At 39.2% G+C, this 23,027-nt stretch overlaps 1 protein-coding gene across 2 annotated transcripts in view; it reads right to left on the bottom strand.

Moving 5' to 3' along the window:
* Nucleotides 1-1,564: 1,564 nt before the first annotated feature.
* CEP78 (centrosomal protein 78) overlaps nucleotides 1,565-23,027 on the bottom strand; it is a 28,516-nt gene continuing 7,053 nt past the window's right edge. Inside the window, exons 5-16 of one of the 2 annotated variants that reach the window (XM_060610011.3) lie at nucleotides 22,820-22,994; nucleotides 20,745-20,858; nucleotides 19,131-19,195; nucleotides 18,741-18,852; nucleotides 15,786-15,921; nucleotides 14,266-14,311; nucleotides 12,521-12,649; nucleotides 6,130-6,207; nucleotides 4,768-4,934; nucleotides 3,328-3,499; nucleotides 2,960-3,007; nucleotides 1,565-2,188 (exon numbers count right to left, since the gene is read on the bottom strand). In XM_060610011.3, coding sequence (XP_060465994.1) covers nucleotides 1,625-2,188; nucleotides 2,960-3,007; nucleotides 3,328-3,499; nucleotides 4,768-4,934; nucleotides 6,130-6,207; nucleotides 12,521-12,649; nucleotides 14,266-14,311; nucleotides 15,786-15,921; nucleotides 18,741-18,852; nucleotides 19,131-19,195; nucleotides 20,745-20,858; nucleotides 22,820-22,994 — 1,806 coding nt within the window. In that variant the 3' untranslated portion in view covers nucleotides 1,565-1,624. The remainder of the gene's footprint in view (nucleotides 2,189-2,959; nucleotides 3,008-3,327; nucleotides 3,500-4,767; nucleotides 4,935-6,129; nucleotides 6,208-12,520; nucleotides 12,650-14,265; nucleotides 14,312-15,785; nucleotides 15,922-18,740; nucleotides 18,853-19,130; nucleotides 19,196-20,744; nucleotides 20,859-22,819; nucleotides 22,995-23,027) is intronic. The other variant, XM_060610012.3, reaches the window with a different exon arrangement.

Raw genomic sequence — 23,027 nt, 5'->3', positions numbered from 1 at the left:
GCTCACTATTTCCTGAGAAAAAAGAACCAGCTCCATGCAACACGGCTTGCAAGGCTGCAGGCGATCTCCTTGCTGCCACTGCCTGATGACATTCCACCAACTCTAACTCTGAAATCTGTATCTGGCGTCCCCCTAACATACCACTCTCACGCTCCTGGTTCCGCACTTCTGCTTATGCTGTTCCCTCCACCTTGAGTATCCTTTCCCTTCCTCACCTTATTCACCAGTTTCCAGCTAATCCTTCAAGACTTAGCTTAGTTATCACCTCTTTAGATGACCCTTCCAGTTCTCTCTTCTTCCCCAAACATGGGCTACATTCCCGTCACAGGTCCTCTTCTTGTGTGTCTACTACCACTTTCATTCTCCTGTTAAGCGCCAAGACCACAACTCTTTATTGTTTTCTTCCAATAGCACTCACTCCATGATTCATGAACTCAGTAGGACTGTAGTAGTCCTCTGGGTATCAATCAGGCAGGACCTTCTAGAAGACACCCGATACCCCAGCTTTCCTCTGATCTTACCTCTCAAGTCACAGTCTGGTTGAACTCAAGACTTACCTATGTATGTTTTACCAGGGAGGCAGAATTTAGTCCAGAGGCGTGTGCTTATTTACCCTTACATACTCTGCCTTTATTTATTTATTAAAAAAAAAGTCTTTTTTTGTCTTATTTATTTTTGAAAGCAAGAGAGACAGAGCATGCGTGGGGGAAGGGCACAGAGAGAGGGAGACACAGAATCCCAAGCGGGCTTCAGGCTCTGAGCTGTCAGCGCAGAGCCCGACGCGGGGCTCGAACTCACAGACTGCGAGATCATGACCTGAGCCCAAGTGGTACACTTAACCTACTGAGCCACCCGGGTGCCCCGCATATTCTGCCTTTAAAATCCCAACCCAGATGGTGGAGGGGCGGCTATACTTTCTGACAGTCCCACTCTGCACTTCCGGTGCTTGCTGGCTTTTCTCTCCATGGCCTCCTCAAGCCCTTCCTCTCTTAACAAGGTGACAGGACAACAAAGAGATTAAGAGCACAGGTTCTGGTTCAAATCCCAGCTCAACCACTTACTTAAAGCTCTGTAAGTTTGGGCAACTCACCTTAATCCGACTCCTCACCCATAAAATGGTGCCCTACCTTCTATTTATATGGTTGCTGTAATCTATAAATACGGCTAAGAACCTTGGTCAATATTTGCCATTTTGGTTATTATGATTTAGGACACACCACTGACTTCTGGCCAAGGGATTGCTGGTATTTCCGCATTTAACCAAATGTTAAAACCATCCCACTTATTACCTCATCCCTTTCTAGCGCTTTGCCCTGCTTCATTTATTTAATCCTCCCTCCGCAGAATATTAGTTCCATGAAGGTACAGGTTTTGTTTTGTTCACTGCTGAAAGCAACAGCGCCCAGGATGGTATAGCACACGTTAGGCCCTCAGGACACACCTGGTGAGTGAATGGTGTAGAATGTCAAAAACATACACCGAAAGTTTCATTACAATAAAAAGACCAGATGAATCTTTCTCCAATGGCTTCCAGTACTGTATTTTAAGACACCATATGCCACAATGAAAATATAAGAAATTTATTAAAATTAGGACGCAAAACATAATTTCAAAAGATTTAGACCTATGTCAGGTGTGATACAGTATGGATGCTTTCTTGAATTTCATAATCAGATCCAAGAGTATCACTTTCAGAGTGTTCTAACAGATTGAGTTTACTTTTAGCTCTCTTCGATGAAAGAGTCACGATTTTACTTTCTTTCTTGACAGAAATGGGGTTTTTCAAAGACTCACTTTTAATTGGTTCGTTAACCAAAGAACCATTCTGCCCAATTCTGTGACTTTTCTGATTTGCAGGTGAGTCAGAGCAGGAATGCAGGTCGTTTCTGGACTGTTTTTTAGCAGAGTGTTTTTTGGTATATTCACCTGTTTTGGTCAATTTCTCTGAAGAAGATCTGCTATTTCTAGATAATTCGTCGTCTTTTCTTTGGCTTCCAGTGCCAGATATCGCATCTGCTGACGGAGAACATGTTCTAGCAATGAATTCTTTGAAAGACTCCTGCCACTGCTCACTGACTGGGGCTCCCAGGTTGTCTCTCGAAGTTTCTAAGGGCTCCTGCGTGGAGACAGGGACATGGAAGGAGTCGAGAGGCAAAGGAATTCTGGCATCACTTGTAATTTTCTGAAACTGGAGGGAAAACAAAAGAAGACAAAACAAAAATTCCGTGATGAAAAAGCCAACCATTAAAAAGTAGAGTCCATGACTTTAATGTTACTCTGTGATCTTATTATCAAGACAGTCAATTGGTTAATTAGAAGATTTTAGATCCGTTTTTTTTCTAATTGTATCTTGCCAGGTGATTCCTAACTTAACTTAGCTATATCCAAGGCAACATCTACTACATTTTCAGACTTCGTGGTTTGGGGTAATTATTACCCACTTCCCTTTCCCTCATTAAAAATAACAGGGGAGGCTGGGTGGCTCAGCTGGTTAAGTGTCCGACTTCAGCTCAGGTCATGATCTCACGGTTCGTGGGTTCAAGCCTGGCGTCGGGCTCTGTGCTGACAGCTGAGCCTGGAGTCTGCTTCGGATTCTGTATCTCCCTCTCTCTCTCTGCTCCTCCCCGGCTCGTACTGTCTGTCTCTCTCTGTCTCAAAAATAAACAAACATTAAAAAAAATAATAAAGCCTTCCTCCCTAAGAAAATTAATTTCTTCTCTATCCTCCAGGAACATGTAAGCAGTATCCAATCTGTGAGAAGACTATGTTCTCAAGTTATCAGGTCCCAAGACTGTCTGAGGTTGGCCGATATGGGAGATAAAGGGAAGGGAAGGCCAGAGGGAAGGCAGACGGGTTCCCCTCTCTCGTTCCCATAACTGGAAGGTTAACTCTAATACCTAGTCTCTTAGTTATGTCTGGATTACTTATTTAAGAAAATTATCTGTATCAGTACTTGTACCTTCATTAGAGTTCCTTCATTGTAAGCTGACTGCATACAAATAGAAACCTAGATGAAATATGAATAGAATAGACATTTACACAATTTAAAATTTGGAATATTTTCTCTAATGTTTCATTTCTTTCTTCACTGAGAATAGTTTGCTTTACATCATAAATTTTCAAAAGGCCTCCCAATTTTCTCATTTACAACTATATGATATTATGAAATGGGCACAAACTTACTAATTTCAGATTGGGAAAGGACCCCAAAGAGGCTCCCAAGCGTGTGAATTATTACAGACAGATTGTCATCATTTTCTCTCTGACTCTGTAATTCCCTTCTGCTCATCACTCTTAGGATCATTAAATTCTGTTCCATCCACTCACTTGGATGTTCTGCATCTGTCCTATGGAGTTCTGCTTTGATTCTGGTTTTTCATCTTCAAGTGCCTTCTTTTCTTCTCTAGGCAAGCTACTAATAGTAGAATTCATCTGGGGACGACCCAGCAAATGAAAATCTGACTGATCTATACCAGCCATTGTGGCAAGCTGACCAAGCCTGGACAAAAGGAGGAAAGGAGAAAAAAACAAAGATTGTTATAACTGTGTACGAGCAGCTTAGATTTCCCCATACCTAGAATCATGAAATATTTCTTAAAAATTTTTTTTCAGGGTGCCTGGGTGGCTCAGTCAGTAGAGCATCCAACTTCAGCTCAGGTCATGATCTCCCAGTTTGTGACTTCGAGCCCCATGTCAAGGTCTGTGCTGACAGCTCAGAGCCTGGAGCCTGCTTTGGATTCTGTGCCTTCCACTCTCTCTCTGCCCCTCCCCTGCTCATGCTGTGTATCTCTCTCCTTCAATTTATTTTTGAAAGAGAGAGAGGTGCAAGCTGGGGAGGAGCAGTGAGAGAGAAGAGAGGTAGAGGATCTCAAGCAGGCTCTGATGGGAGGCTCGAGCTCATGAACTGTGAGATCATGACCTGAGCCAAAGGCGGATGCTTAACCAACTGAGCCACCCAGGCGCCCCACTCATGAAATACTTCTAAAATCTTAAAAGCCAATATCCTACTCCACCTACAAGCCCCTATTCTCTCCCAAATTCTCAGCCCTTCCAGACTCATGCTCTGGGACCACAATAGATCATGCAATCCTTGAAGCACTCCTTCTTCCCCCAACGTCTGGCCCACCACCTGATTTACTGCTCCACTGCAACGCTTCAGCTTCTAGCATGCACCTAGTGCATCGTCCCTCACCTCTCCCCCACTTCTTTGCCACCTCTCCTCCAAACACGTGTTTTTTTCCTTCCTTCCCGACACCAACCCCTTCACCTACAAAACATCACTCCATCAATTTCAATCTCCAATTCTCTCTTTCAACAACTTCTTTTAGCAAAATCGTTCTTGGTTGAAAATGACTGATCTATATCTGCCCTGCGGATTAATGATAATTATTATATGTAGGACAAAAATTGCTTTAATTCAAACGTATTTTACAAGGAAAATGAATAACATGGAGGGAAATTTCAATGCATTCTGGAATATTTTCAAGTTAAATTACCTTCAATTTAGTCTCTACCCAAGACAATACTTACAAATTATTTATAGGTTACTCCTTTATACTGGGCTTTCTCCTCTACCGAAGCAAGTTTACTATTTTGCATTTCTTTTAACATGTAATTCCTCATTAAAAAAACAACATCAACAACAACAACCCTCTATATTATAGTTACACCCTAAGTAAAACTATAGAAGCAATGAAAATGGCTCATGTTCTTCAGCAAACCACTGTTACAGCTGCAAAGAGAATGATGCGAAAGAAATGAACTAACCCAGCATCTTTAAGGAGATCCAAGAAAGCATGGAACTTCTGAAAAGAATTCTCAATGCTGCCCAAAACACCTTCGTCATCCAGGATCATGTTTGTCAATGACTGTGCATGAAGGGCTTCAGACAAAGAGCAATTTATATTTCTTAACTGGGCATTTTCATGTTCCAGCTATAAAAGAAGAATGAAAGTGTCTGACATGATTTTCTCTCACTGTCATCAAAAGAAAAGAGTTAAACATTTCAAACATAATTAATTTGTAATTAACCTAACTTTCCACCAGTAAAGACAGAGACCACATCAGATAATAAAGTCCAGAGACATCCAACGAAGTTTCCTATATAACACTTAGATGGTATATAAATAAACCAAAGTTCTGTTTTATTAATGATCTTTGAAAAGATCACTTTTCTAACTGGTTACATTCCTAACAGACCCTCATTTTACATTAGAAAATTAGCTGCTTAATGGTTCCCTTTAAATTAGAAAGTGAAATATAGTCTGACTTGAGCAAAGCATATTCCAACTTTGCTGGACATTAAGGATTAACTTTACTGGGAAAGATATTAAATGCCTAGGTTTAAAAGTCCTAAATCATACCCAACTTATTAACTGTACAATGACCAATATTCTCCTTGGCTTCTTGACGATGTTTCCTCCTTTGGACATCCCCGCCCCCTCAATATCTATTCATCTAAAACCATGTATGAGCCTAACTCTAGTACTTCTCAGAAAGGCCCTTTTGTTCATGAGTCACCTTTTACCTTAACAGGTGCTCAACACTTACTGAATGAGTAAATGTCTTTCAATCCAACGGATGCACTTGCAAAAATTCCTCCCTAAACTCACCTTATGATAATAAAATATATTTACATTCAACTTTTTAGCTTATGCCCTGCTTCCATGAACATTAGGCTAATGTAATTCTCACAATATATATTTTTATCTTTCATTGCATTCTTAGCAGTTTTCCAATATGTTATACTTATTTAAATTATTCACTTTTCTAATTCACTGATAGTAAAGTCTCATCATGTCTTCTATGTTACTGTAAATACAGTATAAGCATAAGTGCTTTAACTGAAGCATCAGGAGCAGAAAATAAGCTAAGGTCACATAAAAGTACACACACACCAAAAAAAAAAAAAAAAAAGAAAAACAAACAAACCCTAAGATTTTTCCATTTTATAAACACGTTTTCTGGAATAGAGATCATATAACCACTAAATATAATACAAAGATTCATACGGTACAACAGTTTGCAACATATTACAGTTTTAAAGTTTAAAAACTGCATGTGCATGGCTTAAAATCAAATCAAAATAAAACAAAAACACTCTCAAAAGTATGAGGAAAAATTGTTTACCTCACTGACTCGTTTATCGGCCTTCAGTCTTATTACTCTTTCCTCCTTTAACTGCTTTAGGCACCCCTCCAGTTTTTCCTAGTGAGAAGAAATAGAGTAAATATTATAAACGATTCAGAGTATGAGATCCAAAAGCCTTTCCAGTTATACATTTCAACAAGGATTTAGGCACAGGGCCAGAAGTGAACTCAAGACTTTAGGATTATAGTCTATTACTTATGATATCATCCCATGCTAGTGAAATTAATTACCAAAATATATCAAATTAGCTATTAAAAATTTACTTGAGGGGCACCTGGGTGGCTCAGTCGGTTAAGTGTCCAACTCTTGATTTCAGCTCAGGTCATGATCTCACGGTTCACGAGATGGAGCTCCGTGCTGGGCTGTGCTGTGCTGACAGTGTGTTGCCTGCTTGGGATTCTCTCTCCCTCTCTCTCTCTGCCTCTACTCGACTCGCTCTCTCTCTCTCAAAATAATAATCATTAAAAAAGACTTTGAGTCCCACGCTTTCCAAAATAAATTTGTGGCAGTTCACCATAAAAGGCATATGTGTATACTATAGTAAGTCATATATAAAAAACTAAGGTGAAGAAAGGAAAATTCTACTTTTATTTATGGGTTCCTTTATAAGAGAAAACCTCAGTAACATGGCTAACCCACCTGAATTACGTAATGGCAGATTCAAATGCATTTTTAAAAAAGTAAACACTTTGGGGACACCTGGGTGGCTCAGTCAGTTGAGCGTCTGACTTCAGCACAGGTCATGATCTCACAGTTTGTGAGTTCGAGCCCCACGTTGGGCTCTCTGCTGACAGCATGGAGCCTGAAGCCTGCTTCAGATTCCTGTCTCCCTCTCACTCTGCTCCTCCCCCACTCGTCCTCTGTCTCTCTCTCAAAAATAAATAAACATTTAAACATTTTTTAAAAAAAAGTAAACACTTTGAAAACACTGAGACAGAGACAAGTAGAGTAGGACACCTAAGATCACGTCACTAATTATGCTATAGAGTCACGTTATGAATTGAGGAGGCTGGGTGCCATGCCTGTTCAGAGAGGTGGTGATCTTCCCATTCGCTAGTGTCAATAAGATAGAATGCACTTGGTAAACTCCCTTTTGGTTTCCAGGAACAAAACAGTGAGGTCCTTGCGTTGAGGGACACTACTTGTGGTTGGCAGAATTCTATGCTCCTCAGATTCCTACCTGCTGAACTACACAATCCTCCGTTAGTCAATCAAATGCTAACCTAGGTGCTGCAGCAAAGTGATTTTGCAAATGTAATTAAGGTTCCTCAAATCGGTTGATCTTTAATTGATATTAAGAGATTACTTTTGGTGGATGTGACCTAATCAGGTGGCTAATTAAAAGTGACTGGGGTCTATCTGATGTATGACTGACATCTTGATTTCAGCTTTATTTATTTATTTTAAATGTTTATTTATTTTTGGGGGGAGACGGGCAGAGAGCGAGGGAGACAGATGATCTGAAGCGGGCTCTGTGCTAACAGCACACAGCCCAATTCGGGGCTCCAACTGACGGACCGTGAGATCATGACCTGAGCCAAAATCAAGAGTTGGATGCTCAACCGGCTGAGCCACCCAGGCACCCCTATTTTTGATACCTTTTTAAGACAAAAGGGTAGATTAGATGGGTGTACTTGCAGAGATGGCTTTTATTTTCTTCAATAAATTTTTCATCATTTAAAAAAATTTGCTCAATGAACATATATCTTTATATTCAGAACATAGGTTTAAAAAATAAAAAATAGCCGAACTTCAAATTCTTTAATAGGGATGAAGGAAAAACACTGCAGAATTCCTCCACTTACTTATAATGGTTTTAATATTTAAAACTTATTTCACAGAAATTCTAAACAATAAGCAAACAAGAAACTAGCGCCACAGTTAGAGAAAGTAGACTGAAATACTCCCTTCTCAGCTAGCTCTAAATATAGAGTATATCATGTGATTACATGAAATAGTTTCTCCCCCTAGTGGAGGGAATTAGGACATAATGTTAAATTTTCATGAAAAAGTGTACCTTCCTCTTACAAAGGAATTCATGCTCCTTAAAAAAAATAAGGAACCAAAAAATTAGAAAGTAAAATTGCTTGACATTCTGTTACTTAAATAAGACTAATAATCAGGTTTTGGAGAAATTTTCCTTCATCTGCTCTCCTTCCCCTTCTATTCATTGGCTCGTCTGATTTTTTCTGGAACAAAGCTCCCATCATACTGTATTAATAATTTTATGTTCAACTTTTTTTTCCATTTAACATTGAATCATTTTTATATAATCAGGGAATTCATAACCTTGATTTTTTTAATGGTCTACAAAATATTCCACTGAGCAGGTTTCTCGGTTCATGTAATCATTCCTTTACATTTAAATTCTTTCCAACTTTTCAATATTTTAAAACAAAATACCTATTTTTAGGCATGAAGCCTTTTCCTCACATGTAAGAATAATTTTCTTGCAATAAATCAGTAAGAATGAGTTTGAGATCAAAGCAAATGAACATTTTTAAGGTTCTGCTATACTGATTTCCAAACTGCTTTCCAAAAGATTCCTACCATTTTAGACTGCTTTCAGCAATGTGTCACCTGGTATACTAACTTCTGTAACTGGTGGCTTGCTTCTTCACTTTAAAGTGCAAGAAACTTAGGGGCAGGGGTGTTTTATCCCAGCACACGTGTCTAGCACAAAGCACACAATAAGTAATTGCTGAATAAGGAAAACCCGTGTCACTCCAAGATATATGTGTGCGAAAGGCAGAAGGTTTTTCTCTAATTGGATAGGTGAAAACTTGCCATCTCCCTCAGTATGTACTGCTTTGCTTATAATTAGTAATCAAATTTCTCTTTTAGATTGCTAGGTGGCTCAGCTGGTTAGGCGTCTGACTCTCGATTTTGGCTCAGGTCATGATCACACGGTCATGAGATTGAGCCCCAAATTGGGCTTCAATCTGGCATGGAGCCTGCTTGGGATTCTCTTTCTCTCTCTCTGTCCCTCCCCTGCTCAAGTCCACATGTGCTCTCTCTAAAAACAAAAACAAACAAAAAACAACAACAACAAACGAACAAACAAAAAAACCCAAAACCATTCAGAATCTCTGTGGCTAAAACCTGACCCTACCCCTTGGCTCTATAACCTTTGACAAGCTAGTAACTCTAAGTCTCAATTTCCTTATCTATAAAATGAAGACAGGTTCCCATGCCACAGAGTTCTTAATGAGGATTACATGAGTTAACACACACATAATGCTAATGAATATATGTGAATACAAACAGCAGTGGACTTAAAATCAGTCTCCTCTCACTCACACATCCTGCCCCCTAGAGGCAAGCTTGCTTGCTTGCTTGCTTGCTTTTTTTTAAAGTTTATTTATTTATTTTGAGAGAGATAAAGCAAGGACAGGAATGGGAGAGGGGCAGAGAGAGAGGGAGAAAGAGAATGCCAAGCAGGCTCTGCGCTGTCAGCACAGAACCCGGTGTGGAGCTTGGATTCATAAACCTTGAGATCATGACCTGAGCCAAAATCAAGTGTTGGATGCTTAACTGACTGAGCCACCTAGGCGCCCCGAGGCAACCCTTCTTTAAGCAGGTTTTAATTTTTTTTTTTTTTTTAAGTAATCTCTACACCCAATGTGGGGCTCGAATTCACAACCCTGAGGTGAAGGGTCACATGCTCCACCGACTGAGCCAGTCAGGCGCCCCTTTAAGCAGGTTTTAATTGTAAAATGTGATATCATACTAAAAAGTGCAAAGAATAAAACTGTCAGTGTCACAAATAAAGAGAACACTTACTTACATAACTAGCACTCAAGCCTGTATATACAGCTTGTCAGCACCTCGAAAATCCCCATATCCTTTTGCCATAACAAGCTCCTTCCCTCCTCCCAGAGTTAAAGACCACCCGCATCCCTTACATGCACGCATCACTAAAAATACGCTCTGGTTGTGCCACCTCCTGAATTCACAATATATACAGTCCTCCAGTCAACACTGTTCTTAAAAATGCATCCACACTGTTGCCAGGGGCTCTGGCTCGTTAAATTTTATTGCTTTATGAATACACATAATTTATTTTTTTAATGTTTATTTATTTACTTTGAGAGAGTGTGAACTGGTGTGTGAGCACGCAAATACAGGAGGGGCCGAGAAGAGGGAGAGAGAGAATCCCAAGCAGGCTCCGCGCTGCCAGCACAGAGCCTGCTGTGGGGCTCAATTTCCTGAACTGTGGGATCACGACCTGAGTCGAAATCAATAGTTGGACAGTTAACCGACCGAGCCACCCAGGCGCCCCACACATAATTTAACTTTTAACTCTTAAGGGAGAAGAAGGCTCCCTGGAAGCTCATGATGGACTGGGTTCTCTTAGGTGTGAAGAGGCAAAACTACATACTAGGAGCCCCAGTTCTTCCAGCTCTTTTTAAAGTAAAATTGTCTCATTTTAGGAGAATGAAGGTGGGATCGAGAGTTCACGCTGCCAATTATGAACTTTCCACATGCTCTCCTCGTTTCAGTCACATTTCTAACTAACGTCACCCTCTCTCCCACATGCACACCTGGGGCTTGGAGCTATCTCTGCCTGGGGGACAGGTCCCCCCTCAGCTGCAGCACATCTCTGTGCATATTCTAGGTTGTGGTTTTCCTCTAGTTTCTGGCTTCACACTCTTCTACTTGTCTTCTGTCTTTGCAAAAAATGTTGAAATCTCTTAATTGTTGCGGATACGGTCTAAAAAATTTTAATACCATCATTTTTTCTAACTTTTTAGTGTTTATTTATTTTTGAGACAGAGAGAGAGCATGAACAGGGGAGGGTCAGAGAGAGAGGGAGACACGCAATCCGAAGCAGGATCCAGGCTCTGAGCTGTCAGCACACAGCCCGATGCGGGGCTCGAACCCACAAGCTGTGAGATTATGACCTGAGCCGAAGTCGGATGCTTAACGGACAGAGCCACCCAGGTGCCCCCATCATTTTTGTGTCTTGTCAAAATGGAGAAGAGCCAAAAGGATCCTCAACACATCTTGAATCAGCTGTTCCCTAGTTATAGTTCCTAACTCTCTTGGTCTTCCCCAGTGCCTAGAGTCCCTTTTGCAAGTACCATCTCCCTAGTCTCTCCATGCAGGAAAGGAACCCCTATCTAACATGACCATGAGTGCAAATTAGATAGTCCAGGGTCTTGTTGCCACTCTGCAACTTAGTAACAAAGTACTTAATCGCTACAAATTGCTCATTTACAAGATGAAAGGGGTAATTGTTTTAAGTTTATTTAGAGAGAGAATGTGTGCACGCATGTACGAGTGTGCAAGTGAGTGGAGCAGGGATGGGAAGGGAGAATCTCAAGCAGGCTCCGCCCTGTCAGCACAGATCCTGATGGGGAACCTGATCTCACAAACCACAAGATCATGACCTGAGCCAAAATCAAGAGTTGGACGGACGCTTAACCGACTGAGCCACCCAGGCACCCTGAAGTGGATAATTCTACATCAACTACACATTCCTCCCACTCTAACACTTCATCATTTTCCAAGTACTTATCTTAATTTCTCTCCACTATTGTCATTAATTTTAATTAAGAAAATAAAAATCTGGCTTTCTTTTTTAAAAAAATCAAATAGTAATTTCCACAGTCCTACAATAATAACTAGTTTTAAATCTGTCAAGTTTGACAGTAAAAGAAAACCATCCTAAATCATTTTTAAAAATTAAATGTGGACTCGATAGCACAAAAAAAGACAAGGTCCCTCCCAAACGGTGTTTCCCTTATTTACTACCAATGTCAGCTCTGCATTAAAGTTGAAATAAAATAACTATGGTATTTTGTTATAAAATTTGTTATAAAAATCAATTTTTCTTTTCTGTCCAAACAGAAATATCAAATGACGTTAGAGGTCAGGTTTATTAGGCAATACAATATAGCTTCTTGAGTATTTTTAATTTGGGAAGGGAGACTGTCAACATCCAAATCGTTTTTTCAACTTTTTTTTTTTTTTTATTAAAAACGAGGTCATATTTTCCTCTTAGAAAAAGAAGAGTTCAGCGAGGACCTCCAATTTCCTGATCTGTAAAATAAGAATAGCAAATCAGCTGACTACATTCATTCAGAAGTCTGTTTCCTTGAGTTTATCTGACGATCATTAAGGTTCTCTCTACATCTAAGAGTCTATGGTTCTAAGGAAAGGAAAATATATATTACTGATGACATGTTTTGATTTTCATTTCTTAGGATTCAAACGTCTACCTTTCGCCCTGGTCTAAGCTAAGGAACCACTGAGGGGAAGACAGAATCCATGTGTGAGCTTAGCCAGTGCTGTAATCAGGCTTCCGCCAGATAACCACCACAGTTTAAACAATAATCTGTGTATCTCTAAAGTGATAACATTGTACCTGTAATGCTTCTTGTTTTAAACTGGTTTTCTCAGGCTCTTCTTGAACACTTTCAGAAGAATCTTCCACCTCTTCAATTTCTGAGGAAGAAGGACTCTCTACTGTCACAGTCACAGGAAAATTCGATTGCTTAGAGAAAGGAGACAGGGTTGTAGAAGAGATAACAAAAGCCAGAGAGTGATATTACAGCACATTTAACAAAAGTGATGTGAGGTATCATTATTTATAAATGTCTTCCACTGCTCTTAGTCAAAAACAAGCAATGACAAAATAACAGTAACTTATTTTTGCTGTTACTGTACAGAATTCTGTTGTTAAGATTAATATTTGAAATCACCCATATTATTTTATAAAATTTCTTTCACATAAGCCAAGTGAGGAGCCAGGGCAAACATTTTTCTCAGATCAACTTTATACTGCAGACAAGAAATTTATTTTCCACCATTAGGCACAAAAAGTCTAAAACAAAATGTAGTTTTGGAGGAAAATCCATCAGTAGGGGGACTGATAAAGAATTAGAAGAATAATTTGAAAGTCAACATATCTAGTGAATGCTGAACATGAGAATTTTAAAAAATGAATCACTTACACATACACAACTAAAACTGACCCACCAAAAACTTCATTTTATCATCCTTAAGCCACCTCAAGCCAAAACTAGGGTAAGAGTAATGTAGTTTTCCTGTAAAATTTCATTGCCACTGGAATGCAGTTGAATATGATGTTTCCAAACATTAGAAAAATGACCTGGTCACACCCCATAAAAAGTCTACAGATTAAAAAGAGGTGCACTGGGATTCCGTAACTGCACAGAAGACACAACACTAGGGTCCCGTTACGACCACAGGTAGCAAACCCCACAGGGCAGGAAAATCCCAACAGTAGGAAGAGGTGTGTGCCCCTTCTTCTGGGCATGCAGGGGGCAGGGCTCACACCCAGGGCACTCTTCTCTCAGTCACAACAGTGTTACCTTATTCAGAGCAACTACGCAGTCTCCCAGGACAAGGGGAAGGAGAACCTGACACTCTGAGGGGATCGGCTGGTTTTAAGACCAGGAGACAGTAGGATAGGGGATGTGTGTGGTGTGGGTGGGAGAGGGAGAAGTGCTCTGAGACAGTGGAAGCTTTGGGACTGGCCTCTTTATTTTGCCTTCAGGATCTGGAACTTCTACATACAGCCCCCAAACAACATTTCTTGAAAACAGAAGGACATTCCTGAAAATGATAACTCCACATGTGGGGTCAGGAATGTCAAATCTGTTTCACTGGGTAACAGGTGACTCGTGAACTGGAGAATGGCTTCCCTGTTTACAGATGAAACCACAAGGGCCCCAGCATGTGCCACGTCCACACAACTACACAGTGTCACTGGGAGAGCACCCTGACAAGTTTCAAATGGATTTATTTCAGGGAGGGAGATGTTCCCTGTAAGGCTGTGTTCAGTTTATTTTTTTATTTTTTGAGAGAGAGAGAGAGAGAGAGAGAGACAGGGGAGAGAGGCCGAGGGAGGGAGGGCGGGAGGGAGGGGGAGGGAGAGGGAGAGAGAGAGACAGAATCTCAAGTAGGCTCTACGCTCAGCTCGGATCCCACGACCCCTGGGATCGTGACCTGACCCGAAATCAAGAGCTGGACGCTCAACCGACTGAGTCACCCAGGCGTTCCTGTTTAGTTTGAAAAGCAAAGAGAACGTCCTCCCACCTTTCCCACTTCAACCTTCTACCTACTGTAAATATGAGAACTACATACCTGCAAATGATTATACACGTCACGAGTTTTGATTAACGGAAAACCCCTGAAGAGATACCAACAAGTTCAGTTATATTTGATGTGAATACATCACCAGTTAACCTCAGTTAACAAAACTTGTATTATGTACAATAATACTATTAAGAATACATACGAACTGTGTATAAACATGAGTAAGTTCAAAATAAGGACCTGGGAGGCTCTGCTATGGAGAAAATTGAACAGAATTTAGCAGACTGCCTTGTGGTAACTCTCTGAACCGCTGAGAGGTGTCTCCACTTCCTATGTTCAGGATGGTTGAGACTTCCAATCTAACTTCTTTAACTGATAATCATTCTCCAGTTGACAACTCCTTGTGATCAGAATGGACTCGAGATGACTAAGTATCATGAGAAGAAGATATGAAACCACAAAGCTATAAAACTAAAGTGCAAGACTGGGGACTCAGAACTATAGTTTACACGACAATAATTCACATCACCATTTGTGAAAAGGTACAGCAGTCACTTGCCCAGCGGAGATTATATTCATCAACTTAACATGAGCTACTGCACGGTTAATTTACACAGCACCTTCTTCAAGCCTTATTGAAAATCAACTCTTCGTTTTCTTAAGCAATTGCTCATCCTCAATTTCTTGACTACTACCAGGTTAAGTTACTTGAAAATAATCTATAGCAAGGCCTATAGATTTACTATTTACTCTATTTACTCAGCAAGCCTAAAATTATAGTTTAATCGTGTAAAGAGACTTTATAAAAAAAATTTTTTTTAATGTTTATTTATTTTTGACAGAGAGAGAGAGACAGAGCATGAGCGGGGGAGGGGCAGAGAGAGAGGGAGACACAGAATCTGAAACAGGCTCCGAGCTGTCAGCACAGAGCCCGACGTGGGGCTCAAAGTCACAGACCGCGAGATCATGACTTGAGCCGAAGTCGGACACTCAACTGACTGAGCCACCCAGGTGCCCCCGTGTAAAGAGACTTTTATACTTCTAGGACAAAAAATTATTCTGCACAGTTATCCCCAGGTAAGTAATCAGCTAAAACTAGTTATATCTAGTTTGTTTTGCTAAATCTGATTCACTGAAGTGAGTTAAGCCGGTTGACCGAGTTAGATTAAGTCTAATTCATACTCCCCATCCATTCTGCACTAAACTATTCTCCATGCCTAAAATGTCTTTTTTCCCTATTCCTATAAATCCAAGCTCCTACTCTTGTACTGTAGGGACTGGCTCAGTCACAACTGCCTTTAATGAAACCTTTATCATCTGCTCAAGTGAAGATAATTTTATCTCCACTGGATTCCCACAGGGTTACCTTTGTTGTGACACTTAAGAAATCACTTGAAATTCCCAATTATAATTTTTTTGTTTTTGTTTTTCTTCCTTAAAGGACTCATTAGGCAGAAGTGTGATTTATCGTTCTTCCTCTACAGAAACCACCAGAGACCTCCCACGTAATAGAAGCTCCAAAATGAAGAATGGTGAATGACTACAGACAGGGACTAAAGATGCCCTACCTGCTCCTTTTTGCACGTTCTGCTGTGCGCCACGGCAGGAAACCAGACACACCAGGAGGCAGAGGTTCAGGAGCATAATAGTCTTTACCAAGGGAGTGTTTTCTTCCGTTACTTACAGGTTTCTTTGTACCCAATCCTATGTTTGCAAAAGCATTAAAAGAAAAAATCAAGATGCACTGAAGGGCAACAGAGCAATCATCATATGTTCACACTTCTAAAAGAATAAAACAGGCAATTGACAATGATGCAAAAGCCATTAAGAACAAGATTTTGTAAAAAGACTGGTAACGTTTAAAAATACAAGTCCTCTCCAGTAACAAGTTACCATTTTAACTAAAATATAAGTATGTGAAATGTACAAAACATGCAAAAGTAAATAAAAAATATATCCCAAAGAATGAAACATGCATGATACGTTTCTTGTATCATGCAGAAACATTCAGTTTGCTGAATCTCAGAATAGCTTTGGTATATCTGAGTCTCCAAGGTAGAGAAACACTGATAGATCCATGACTCCTGCCAAACAGGAACTGAATTAGAACAAAATTTCAATTTAAGATTCATTTTTCTATGTGAAAATGATAAAAGTAACAGGACTGAAGCTTGTAATAGGCAGATGAGTCAATGTTACCCTCTTTAAGTCTGCTGACCCTCATTACTCATTTATTTTCAAATAGAAAACAAAAGAAACCACTGGATAGAAGAGCAAGATATGGAGACTTAGCCTATATTTCAATACTGAAGAGTCAAGTATCCTTATGAAATATCTGGTAACAAAACTAGACCTACATGCTAATATACTTTATTTAGAATAAACCATATATTAAAATTGACCTACATTTAAAGATTTATTTTTTTCTATGTTACTGAAAACAAGTAATATAGGTTGGTTCTATTCATTCTTCAAGTCTGTTTCACTATACTACTTTAGCAGCATCAGGAAAGTATGTGAAATAAAGTGTAAGGGGTAATACAGAGCAAATATTTCATAGAGTATAGCTTACTGGCAATCACCACATGACCCCTGTATGTTTTCTCTGGATACATTTACGCGCCTCTTAAAATACACAGAAGCTCCATTCACCATGTGCTATGTTTTGTTGTCTAACTTAATTACTCTCAAGCAAATAGTGTTCATCATGTATATGGTTTATATGTATACAACTTTCCCCTTACTTTCAGAAACTAATGCAAATGTCATTTTTAAGTAAAACCAAAAGAATCTACGCTTATCTTGTTAGGAGATTAAAAAAAAATCCCATAAAAGTTCCTATCTTCTTTCTGCACACACAATTATAATATGAATATGACACAACTCACACAATTATTTAACCCCTATACTCACCTGGATCTAACTATATAGCCAGACGCTGATTTGGCTTACCTCTATGTCTCCATATAACTGAGGCAAATACAGAAAAAAGCCCAAGAAATAAAATTACTCTTGAAACAGCTCAGTGAGCTTGTAAACTTCAGTCACATTTCCACTTTGTTTAATCATGCTAAGAAAAATTTTTTAAATTTTTATTCTCATTCCACAAAGTCCTGTTATATACCTCCAGGTACTAAGATTACAGGAATCTGAATATAACACATAGATATATTTCTTTTTCCTATAGATAGCTCTACTTCTAATATTATATCAAAATACCGACTTAGACACTTTTTTCTTTTGAGAGAGAGAGTGAGTGAGAGACAGCGTGCACCAGCAGAGAAGGGGCAGATGGAGAGAAAGAAAAAGAATCTTAAGCAGGCTCCATGCTCAGCAGAGTGAGACGCAGGGCTGGATCCCACAACCATGAGATCATGACCTGAGCCAAAACCAAGAGTCGGACACTTAACCAAGTGAGCCACCCAGGCATCCCCCAACTTAGACACTTTTATAAATGTTTTACACGCGACGTAAACTTTTCATAATAATACATAGTGTGATACCACAAATCTCAACTTTTTTGTATATATTAACTACTAAAATATCACTGTTTTAAAATAAAAATTGGTAGATAATTGTAAGCTTTCTTTTGATTTAATAAACACTCTTAACTCCTATTTAATATTTTGTTGATCAAATAAGCTGATTAATGGAGAATCAAAAACATGTATCTTTTAGTGGTAAAAAAAGCAGTTACACTTATGAAAATGTTTACAATATTTTTCACTAATTTATTTATTTTTTAAGTAGGTTCCATACCCAATGTGAAGCTTGAATTCATGACCCTGATATCAAGAGTCGTACGCTCTACTGACTGAGCCAGCTACGCACCCCAAATTTTTCAGTAATTAAAAAAATGGACAAATCAACTCAGTGAAACCTTGTGAATACATTAAAAAGTATAACTATGAACCGTACAGAATTTAAATTTAGTTTAAAATGAAGTGAAAGCGGGTGCGTAGGTGGCTCAGTGGATTACGTGTTCGACTTCGGCTCAGGTCATGGTCTCAGGGTTCGTGAATTTGAGCCCAGTGGCTCTGTGCTGACAGTGCAGAACCTACTTCAGATCCTCTGTCCCCCTCTCTCTGCCCCTCCCCAGATCACATGCATGCGCTCTCTCTCAAAAATAAATAAACACTTAAAATAAAATTAAAATGAAGTGAAAATAGAAAAGTGGCAAATTATACTTAAGCCACATGGAATTATGTTAATAGACAACAGAAGGAGAAAACGAAAATCTTAACAAAGAAATATATTCAAAATAATGAATTTTCTATGAAACATAAAGTTGCTTAACTAAAAAAATGGAAATATTAGTATCTCTTTTTAAAAATTATTTCTACATTCTATAAATTCGCATAATCTGTATAGAACATTTACAGTCTTTCTAATCTGCACATCGTCAATATTGGTTGTTGCCACTGATGTCGTATAATGAGAACAGATTTCAGTTTTAGCACCCTGGAACACATAAGGGGTGTAAGCTCTAGTAGGTGCTAAAAAGCCAGGCTAGAAAGAGTTACCGATTCTAATAGTAGCTTTCCCTTTTCGACCACTTCCCAGAACTATAGTTCTCTTTTTCTGTCTAGCAGTTTTGAATGGTTCCTTCACTGATGGAGAAGTGATCCACTGGTACTGGAAGAGAAATAATACATACGCATTTCAGTTACAGGTAATTTATGAGGTTTGATCTCAACTGAAATTCAGATATTTTAAGTTAATAAAAGGTTTGCTATCTGCATTTCTGAGACCGTATATTAAAGAATCACACAATTTTTTCAAAAACAGAAGGCCATTTGATTTGATTTATTTGGTTTAAGATGGCAGAAAAATGCCTTGATAGTTTTATTAGGAAAAAAAAAAAGAAAAACATGCAATTAACGAAAAGTTCTTCCTAGAGGACTACGTGTTACCTCTGACTTGGCACTCCTTCCATTCTGGAGAACTTTTTTAATAACTGCTTTCATCACAGAATGATCTAAAGTGAAATAAAATTGAAATTATAGTACTGCCTCCCAATGAGTGGTTATGCCCATTTAAAAACAAAAGCCAACTAATTACTGCTCTTCACATAAAATTAAGTATAAGACCCACATTATGCAGTTACTTACCTATCTCCCCCTTTGAGTATTCTAATTTCTTCCTCAAAAACCTAAGATGAAAGTATGCCTCCTCCCATATGGTCCCCGATGACTTCTATTTTGGCAGCAGCCGAGATAAAATCTAGACACTTTGTGTCTAAAGTGGCTTTGATAGCTTTGGCTATAAAGCAAAGAGTCTGGGGGCACTGTCCAGATGCTTAGATACCTAACAGGTGCCTAATCCATCAAACCAAAGTCCTGAGTCTCTCAAAGCTGCCCCTCTCCTCAGCCCCCCTTTTCTCAGTGAGTGGTACCAACCAGTTGCACACATAATCATCTAGGACTTGCTTATTACTATCTCTTTCATACCCCATATCTGATCTATCCATAAGTCTTATTAGCTACACCCTCAAAACACAACCTGAATTCAACCACTCACCAGCTCCAACCTTCCACCCTAAGCTAAGCCAGAAACAGCCCTGATTTGGACTCCTGACTGGAGTGACAGTCTCCTGACTGGTCTCCCCATTTCCCTTCTTTATCCCCCACGCCCATTCCCAAGTCTATTCTCTACACCAGGGTCATCTTACTGAAACGCTATTCAGATCAAGCCTTTCCCACCTCAAAACCCTCTGCTCACACAGAGTAATTCATGTCCTTACTGTGGCTTTCCAAGACCTTACAAGATCATGCCCCTGGCCACCAACATGACCTCACTGCATACCATGCTCTCCTTCACTCAGTGTTCTGGCTATGGCGGCCTCTGCACTTTTCCTTAGTACTTTACCCACCCTGCCACCTATGTACCCGCACACGTAGCCTCCTGGTTCTGGAACGTGCTTTCTCCAGGTCTCCCATGGCTTACCACTTTTCACTTGGGTGTCCCCTCAAATGTCATTTCTCCAGTGAAGCTGTCCCCTGACAAATCTAATACAGCCCTACTGCCCCATTCAATGTCTTCACCTTAAGGTGTTTCTGTACTTCCTGCTATCTAAGAGTACACTACTTATCTGTTTACTCATTTCTACCTGAACCCTTCCACTGGAAGGAGGACAAGACTTTTGAATATCTGATTCACTGCCACATTCCTAGTGCCTAAAACCTGTGTCTGGAACACAGAAAGGATTCAAAAATTACTCGGTAACTTAGAAATGAATGAAATGCTCTTTCCAAGAATGCAAAGGTTCCACAAGGAGGAAATAGCTCTCTTGGTGGAAGCAGGTTCATTATCTAGATTCAAGTCTATACAGAGTGGCGGCCAAGAGCAATTTACAAGTATCAATTCACTTTAATTAGTAAATTATCTGCTAAAAACACAAGGGAAGTACAAGATTCAAAAAAGTATAAGATTAGGAAAGTAAACACATTAAATTTTAAAAACTGTCAATACATGAACAAATTCTTTGTTTTGCCATTCGTTAATCGATTAAAGAAGATGCGACATACCAACAAGCGGATTTTTTCTTATATCCAGAATGACCAGAGTTCTATTGGTTTCCAGGGCCTTTAGTAAAGCCTTTGCTCCTTCATTGGTGAGGCCACACTGCTGCAGGTCAAGTGCTTTTGATGAAAGACAAAAGGTCACTTGCCAACTCTACACAGATTTAACACACAGTCAACTGTCATGTATTCCTGCGTGTAAGATTTTGGTACAAGCCTAATCATGGCAGGGTTTTAATCTTGGACGTGGAAAAAAGAAAAACAGAAAAGTATACACACACATAATAGAAAATCCAATAAAAAATTCTCGGATGTGCCTCAATTACCCTGCCCATAGTACCAACATATCACCCAACATATTTTACGATTACATAGTTGAAGAATGACTGGATACAGTCTATGAGTGAAAAACATCACAAAAGGAATCCCAGTTCATAATCAGCAAGAATGCCGGTGGCAGTGGGAACCTCATATACAAAAACTCGGTGGAGCTCAGAAACTGCACTGCATTCTTTTGATATGATCTTGAGCTCCAAATCACTCTTGAAATGAGTTGAAAGAAAAAAGCCAAATAGAAGATTTGTAATAAGTGTTAGTTTTAGAACAAAAAAGACAAAGAAAGATGTCTCAAGAGGATGTGAACAATAACAAATCCAAACAATGTGTGAATAGGGAACATACGCTAAGAACTTATCAACAAAGAATGATAGTCAAGAACACCCTCTTTAAAAGGTCAAAGAACAGAACAAGTGATCAGAAACACTAGTAGTTCATTTAAACCAAAGGGATCATCACAAAAGCACAGGCATACAAAACATTACATAGGAGGAAACTATCATATGAGCCCTTTTCTAAAAGTGTCGTGTAAACCATTACATTAAAGTAACTGGAGGCTTTTAAAACCCCAGGGTACAAAGAAGTGAGCCAGATCTATGGAAATGATATGAAGCAACCCTTACAAACTCTTACTATAGAATGGACAGAGGATACAATTAATCAACTAGCTAAATTACTAACAATAGTTAATTGCCACTACTATATACACTGAATACAAATTAAAACAATATAATATGATTGTTCTACCAGATTAGGTCAAGACCATATAAACAAAACCTTTAGGATGTGCATGCCCTTTTGACCCAATAACTCCCTAAGAATTTAACCAATAATAGATGTAGGCAAGGGTTGTATCAGAGTACTGTTTTTATGTGAAAAACTGCAAAGAGCTCCTATATCTAGCAAGAATGAGTAAGCTGAGTGTACTATGGCATATTCATGCAATGGAACTCTGAACAGTCACTAAAAATGATGTGGTAGATAGAAATTTAGTGACTCATTAAGTAGCTCATACTATATGAAATGAGAAAAGTTATAAAATCTGCAGTAACCCTACTTGCATAAAAGAGGGCGGGCTACTAACTTTTGTTTGTCTTATAGTTTTTCAAAGTGACACAGCCAGTGCTTGTGAGGGTAGAGGCCTCACGGACACTGGTAAGGTGGATTATAAATCGGCACAGAATTTCTGAATGGTGATTTGGCAACATGCAGTAAATGTCTTAAAAATGTCATCTTACGAGGTCATTCCACTTTTAGTAACTTAATCTACGTAAGTAATACCAGTGGATGCAGAGATGTATGAACAAAGTGTTCACCACACATTGTTTCCTACAGGGAAAAGCACAACTGTCTACATCTATTTGCAACACTATTGCATGTCAATATAAATGGAGTGCCACAGGATACATCATTAATTAAAAGAGCATGAATTAGTAAGTGTGCTATGAGTCCACTTTTTTAGTCTCTGAAGTATACGAGGATATTTGTAGAAAAATAAAACACTGAAAGTATACCAAAAATGAACAGTGATTGCGTCTAGGTATTAAGATTATGGGTAATTGTGTTTTCTTGTTACTCTGTATTTTCTGTGAAGAATAAATATACGTAATTCTTAGGAAAGCTGTAAAGCACAGTAAAAGGTATTGGAAAAATAAGGCTTTGAAAAAAATCCTATGACAATATCATGCCAAAAGCTAAGCATATTTAGCATTTAAAAATTCACTATTTTCCATTTTAGAATTTACCTCTAAGCCATAAATCATCACTGAGAGATTCTGCAAAAGCACCTGCGCCAAGGTCACCAATGAGCGTGTTGCAATTCAAAGTGATACGCCTCAAACCAGCCATACAGTCCAGGTCAGGTCTCCTATAACGAAGACTCTCAGCCCAGGTTTCTTCGTGCCTTCTCATGGTCTGATACTTCAAAGATTTAAGAGGATGAAATGAAGACGT

Source organism: Panthera onca, chromosome D4 (assembly GCF_046562875.1).
Source record: "Panthera onca isolate mPanOnc1 chromosome D4, mPanOnc1 haplotype 2, whole genome shotgun sequence".
Lineage (NCBI taxonomy): Eukaryota > Metazoa > Chordata > Mammalia > Carnivora > Felidae > Panthera > Panthera onca.
Note: the sequence above shows the minus strand (reverse complement) of the source record. Positions and strands in the feature narration are given on the sequence as shown.